General features: G+C 35.1%; 1 protein-coding gene across 1 annotated transcript; it reads right to left on the reverse strand.

Annotated features, from left to right (window-relative positions):
* Positions 1–3,673: 3,673 nt before the first annotated feature.
* Positions 3,674–5,709, reverse strand: LOC132633371 (aquaporin TIP2-1-like). Its single transcript, XM_060349749.1, has 3 exons — positions 5,495–5,709; positions 4,658–4,908; positions 3,674–4,265 (listed from the first exon to the last, which is right to left on the reverse strand). The coding sequence occupies exons 1-3, from the start codon at positions 5,619–5,621 to the stop codon at positions 3,897–3,899; spliced, it is 747 nt and encodes a 248-aa protein (XP_060205732.1). The 5' UTR covers positions 5,622–5,709; the 3' UTR covers positions 3,674–3,896.
* Between the last annotated feature and the right edge of the window lie 291 nt (positions 5,710–6,000).

A 6,000-nucleotide genomic window follows, 5' to 3' on the forward strand; every position in this document is an offset into this window, starting at 1 on the left:
TTCCATAAATAGGTAATAATATAAACTATGCCAAGTAAATTTTACAAGGAAAAATAAGGGCACAATGTGAAGAGATTTAAGTTGAAGTTTGGTCAGCCACGTTTGCAAACAAAGAAAGAAATAGGGGACGTGAGTTTCTGCCTCTCGTTCTAGTGAAGCAGCACGAAGGTAATTCAAGGCATAGATAAATAATTGAAGAGAGTAGGAGAAGATAAAGGTAAATTTCTGAACTTAATTTATAGAAGCACTCTAGTGTAAGTTAGCACTGCTTATAAAGGATTATGTGAGGACAATAGTTCTGCTCTACTTGGTTTCAATCAATTATAATTCTTTATGCCCTCTACATATGGTGTTATCAATCCAAGTATAAGAGCAAACAGAGAATAAGATGTGCCTTTTTTTCCCATTTAAGTACTACTAATTGATTAACATGAAATTTAAGATCATATTCCAGAGGAATGAAAATTAATAAAAGGTGATAAGATTGGACCAGTTATGTTGGCAATTCATGAGTTGATATATAGGTTTGTTTTGTAAAAATATAGGTAGTTGAAGAAGTCGTACGAGTTGCTCGAGTTGACGAGTTTAGTATTTCAACACGAGTACAGTGAGTAGTAATCTTACCACAATTTGTATTTTCATAACCTGCATGGTTTATACATGATTTTGAAATTAAGATGTGTTACCGATGCTTTGAAATTGCATGTGGGACAAGTCCTTTACTTGATATGGTACCAAACAGTTTACTTGAGGTGTTTACAGGTTATTCCAAATGTTTTCACCGTTACTAGATATGTTTTACCGTTACTTGAGATGTTTATAGTTATTCTGAATGTTTTCACCGTTACTTGAGATATTTACGGTTATTTAAAATGTTCTCATTATTACTAGACATGTTTTATTGTTACTGGAGATATGATTACCGTTACCGAAATGAAATTACATGATTTGATAAGAATTAAAATGCCCTGTATTATTTTGAAAATGCTTTCATATGAGTATTTACTGTTTACAAAGAAAAGTATTAATAGGAGGAGACTTTGAAGGATCCCGTAGCTAACGGCGGGTTCGTTAGGCCTGGTGCACCTTGTATTTATAGATTACAGTTACAGCCCTCGCTAGTGGGAAGGTAGAACTAGCATACATGTACAATTTTCCCTCGAGTAGGGACCTACAGTTATATTTGACTCCTTTTACGAAGGGGTCCACATGATACAGATTACATGATCCTTTCTTCGAAACCTCCCAGGTATAAGAGTTGATATGACAGTGTTTACAGAGTTTATTACTGAATTGTTAAATGATTACTGCTTACATGAAAACAAACAAGATTGGCTATTGCTACTGTTTCTGAATGGGCATTTATTTCATGATATTTTATGAATATTATATAAGCATGTTTTTCGACTTGTTCCCACTAAAATGGTTGTGGTTAAGTGTTATTACTCACTGAGCAAGCGTCTCACTCCTCGCTATTTTTTTTCCAGATACCGCAGGTGACAGTGGTGAGAATTTCGTTATTTAGAACACGAGTTGAAAGTTTCCACTGAGCCCCGCACTTGTTCGCGTGGGCGAAGAGTCTATTCATATGTTATGATCTTTTCTTTGAGCTCTTAGAGTTTCTCCAAAGTCATTTGATTTGTCCCATGAGTATTCTTTTATTATTATAGACTAGTGACTAGTATTAGACGTTTTTCTCATATTTCAGAGATGTTTTAGTATTATTACGTTGAAAATGGGTTGATTGTGGATGCTTGTTGTTAGTTTGGTTGAGATTAGTTATTTCTATTATTGATTTTGAGACAGGGAAATTTTGGATAGTCATAAAAATAGGGGAAACTTTGCCCAATTTTCTGTGAATTCCCGTTAAGGCTTGCTTTGGGAATCCCTACCCCTTAGTGCCGGTCATGGTCCTAAATTGTGTCGTGACAAATAGAAAGGGGACGTCAGCACTTTGAATGTACTGGTATGTAAAGTAACTGAATGAAATAACATGGGACATGAAATAATAATGATAGGAACTGAAACCTTGTCATGAACATGAATACATATATATATATATATATATATATAACATGGTAAAAATATCATAAGTAGGGAGAGCAATAACTTATAACCGATCCATGGTCTGGTGCTTGTGTCCCGCCAGCAGAACACTCAGTCCTTGCCAGGGAACATGAGATTTAATAAAATATGAAAGGATCCAGTCATTATGAGAGATCGTCCGGGACATGGGTGGAGCGATCCTCATCCTACGGTGGCTACGTAGTTTCAGGCTATCTGAAGTCTTCCTCAGTAATTAAAGCAACTCCAAAATCATGAACATGTAAAATAAGTGGCACTTGCTGCCCATGGTTTTCATGAATATAACTTGCTTGTACATGGATATCATAAATTATAGCTTGCTTGCATGAACTTGTAAAACATGTATAGTATTTTCTTGAAAATAGCATAATATATCATAAACTAGCATGCATGAACCAATGGAATGAGATATATGGATTTTTCATAGATTACGAACAGATTCTTAATAATCATAAAGAAATATTAAGAACTCAATGATGGAATTATAACAATTCATACATAATATAATCATGGACATGGACCTAGGGTTATCATGAGCATGGTATAGAAACCCTAGTTTTCGTAAAGAATCATAATTTATGGATTATGAGACGTGGGGAAGAACAATGATGTTCCCACACGTAGATAATAACTCTACATACCTTAGTCGCTCCAAAACTTGAATTAAAGACTTGAGCTTTGAAGAAGATTTCCAAAATCTTGAATTCTTGAACCTTGAGATGGGTTTTCTTGAAAATCCTAGTTTAGGAATGATGATTTCTTGTTTAAATTATTAGAGTATATGTTAGAATTGAGTTGAAATAATTAGAGTAGGCTTACCTTAGTGTTCTTGATGATGGAGGAGGGTAGGAGGTCGTTCTAGGACTTGAAGGAATGAAAAATAATGATTTGAACTGATATGGACGAATATATACTATTCTGGAAAAATTAAATTTTACGTCCAGCAAAATACTGGCCGTATTTTGAAATACGGGCCGTATTCCGTATGGACTGCACTGCGTCTCTTCAGTAAAATGGCCATAACTCTTTGCACAGATGTCCGTTTGACTCCCATAATATACCGTTGGAAAGGTATTTCAAAGCTCTATAACTTTCATCAAGGAAGTTTTCCCAAATTCCAAATACGTTTTTAAATACGGGCCATATTTTGAAATGCGATCCGTTTTTAACAATGTAGCCTCCAAATGTCAAATTCCAGAATGCTCAGAAATCTTTGGTACCAGTTTACGACTTGAAATACGGGCCGTATACTGAAATACGATCACAGTTCATGGGCATAAATCACCATCTTACAACTGAAGAGGAAATTTCAATTGCTACATTCTTTATCTGATTTTCTAAGTCTAGGATCATGGTCAAAGCTTAAGTTAAAGGTACGAGGTGTTACATATATATGTAAGAAACATTTATATCAATATGTCACTTTTACCTATTACACTAGGCAATTAACGTACAAAATTATAAATCTCATATTTTAAAAAGATTTTTTTATAAATATTCTTTAGGTGATTTGACAGTGCAAATAATTTTTACCCTAACAGTCAATATAACTTAAACTCATTACAAAAAGATAAAAGGCTAGTAGATATCAATGAAAGATTGCGATTTCACCAAATTCGAGCCTCATCACAAGAACATTTCACCAAAGATAATGGATGTACAGCTGCAAACCAAGAGCTAGAAAAAGAAAAAGACAATTGAAAAAAACAAAGAAACAAAAAGAAAGAAACAACAAAAGATAATGCTTTTTCTTCCCTTTTTAGGATATTCAAATGGGCTTTCCAGCATAATCAAACTCAAACAATTTTAATTTAGAAATCGCTGGCGAGAGGGACATGCTCATGTTGCATGAACACATTGCTGTAAATAAGACCAGCCAAACCACCACCGGTGAGTGGGCCAACCCAGTAGATCCAGTTGTCAGCGAAGTTGCCAGCAGCAACTGCAGGCCCAAATGAGCGGGCTGGGTTCATTGATCCACCGGAGAATGGGCCCGCAGCCAAGATGTTGGCACCAACGATGAAACCAATGGCAATGGGTGCAATTGTACCCAATGAGCCCTTCTTTGGGTCGGCTGCTGTTGCGTATACTGTGTATACCAAAGCAAAAGTGATAATAATTTCCATGACAACTCCTTCAATGGATCCCACTCCAGCTGACACACTGTGGGTTGGAACAGCCTGAGTAAAAATAAAAGAAGAACGTATTAGAAGTCACATCTAAGAACTAAAATTAACAAAATATTATATGTGACTGACTTAAAAAGTGAGATTAATAATCTAAAGAGTAAACTAGGTTGATGTTAGTTTGATGGCATAACTATTTTTACATTAAGAGTGTATATAAGTTAGATCTGAAACAAAATTGTTACATAATTGAGACGTAACATGACTAGGTGCTTTTCTTCAAAATTTTGTATTCGAGAAGGATTTAGCTTATAGTATACGCTAAGAAATTTTATGTAATAGTTAACTTGCTATATTTTTCTGGTTAATAATTCCACTTTATGGATAATTATCTGTAATTGGGTATCTTTTATATAATTTAATATAGTGTTTCTCGTGGGGCTTACCAATCCTCCGGTGACAAATTTGAGGAGGAGGCAAGCTAAAATGGAGCCCAAAAGTTGAGCAATAGTGTAGAAGAGGCCAGTAAGAAGGGTAATTTGGCCGCCGAGGGCCAATCCGAAGGTGACAGCAGGGTTGACATGACCACCAGAGATATTAGCGGCAATGGACACGGCCACGAATAGAGCAAATCCATGGCAAACTGCAATTGCTACGAGCCCAGCAGGATCAAGAGCAGCATCTGTTGTCAACTTGTCTGCATCCAAACAATACCAAATTTAGAATCTTCCATAGTGAAAATGCACAAAAAAAAAAAAAAGGCTTTGTCACTCCATGTACATATAGCTTGCATGGCCATGAACATTATCATTCATATTTCATCCATAGTTCATGCATGACCAGGAGTAGATCTACCATAAAAGCTATGATCAGTTCGACAAAATTATGTATTTGTATTGAGAAATTTACTGAATACGTATAACTGGTCTATTAAGAATACAATAAGAAAAAAAGGGTTACGGTAGATCTGTATTTGTATTGAGAAATCTTTATTCTAACCCATAAACCTAAAATCATTGAACCGCCTCTGTGCATGACTATATATAGATCACTAACATCATATATATGCAAATCTAAGATCTAAAGTCTGTGGATTCAAAATGAACACAATCCTGTTATGTGCACGATGCATTTTATATGTTCTTTCTATATGTATATGTCGTATAATTTGAATCGAAAGTAATAAAATCAAGTTAGAAACCGTAGAACCCGCTTTAAATTCGACCTACGTAGTAATCACATATAAAAAACAATGTGAAGAGGATATCGGAAGAATTATTAACTGTAAGCAATGGCAGAACCAACTCCGGCGAAGACAAAGAGCAAGGTGGAGATGAATTCAGCAAGATAGGCCTTAATAGACCCTACGCTGAATGAATCACCAACACTTCCAAAAGCTATGGCAGGCATTTTCAAAAAATAATATAATTACTTCTAATTAGAAGCTATAGAGGAGAAGAATAGACTTAAGAGAGAAAATTGCTTTTGGATGACACCAAGAGGCCTCTCTTGTCACATATATATAGTAGGAGTGTACCAATATTTTAATATAAAGTTTAATAATGAAGTTCATGAGATTTTCACTGTAGCATATAGTAATAGCCTTCTCTCTTATTATACATAGAACAGGATAAAGGGAATATGCGAATGTATATGTGTCCATGCATATCCATTCATGTTTTCTCTTACAAAAATCCTAGCTGTCATTCATATGCTTTTTTTGGAAATGTCCCAAAGCTCATCAATTGTCCTCATCCATGTGAAGTGAACCATCAATAATGGTATGATC

This window comes from Lycium barbarum, chromosome 3 (genome assembly GCF_019175385.1).
Source record: "Lycium barbarum isolate Lr01 chromosome 3, ASM1917538v2, whole genome shotgun sequence".
NCBI classification, from domain to species: Eukaryota; Viridiplantae; Streptophyta; class Magnoliopsida; order Solanales; family Solanaceae; genus Lycium; species Lycium barbarum.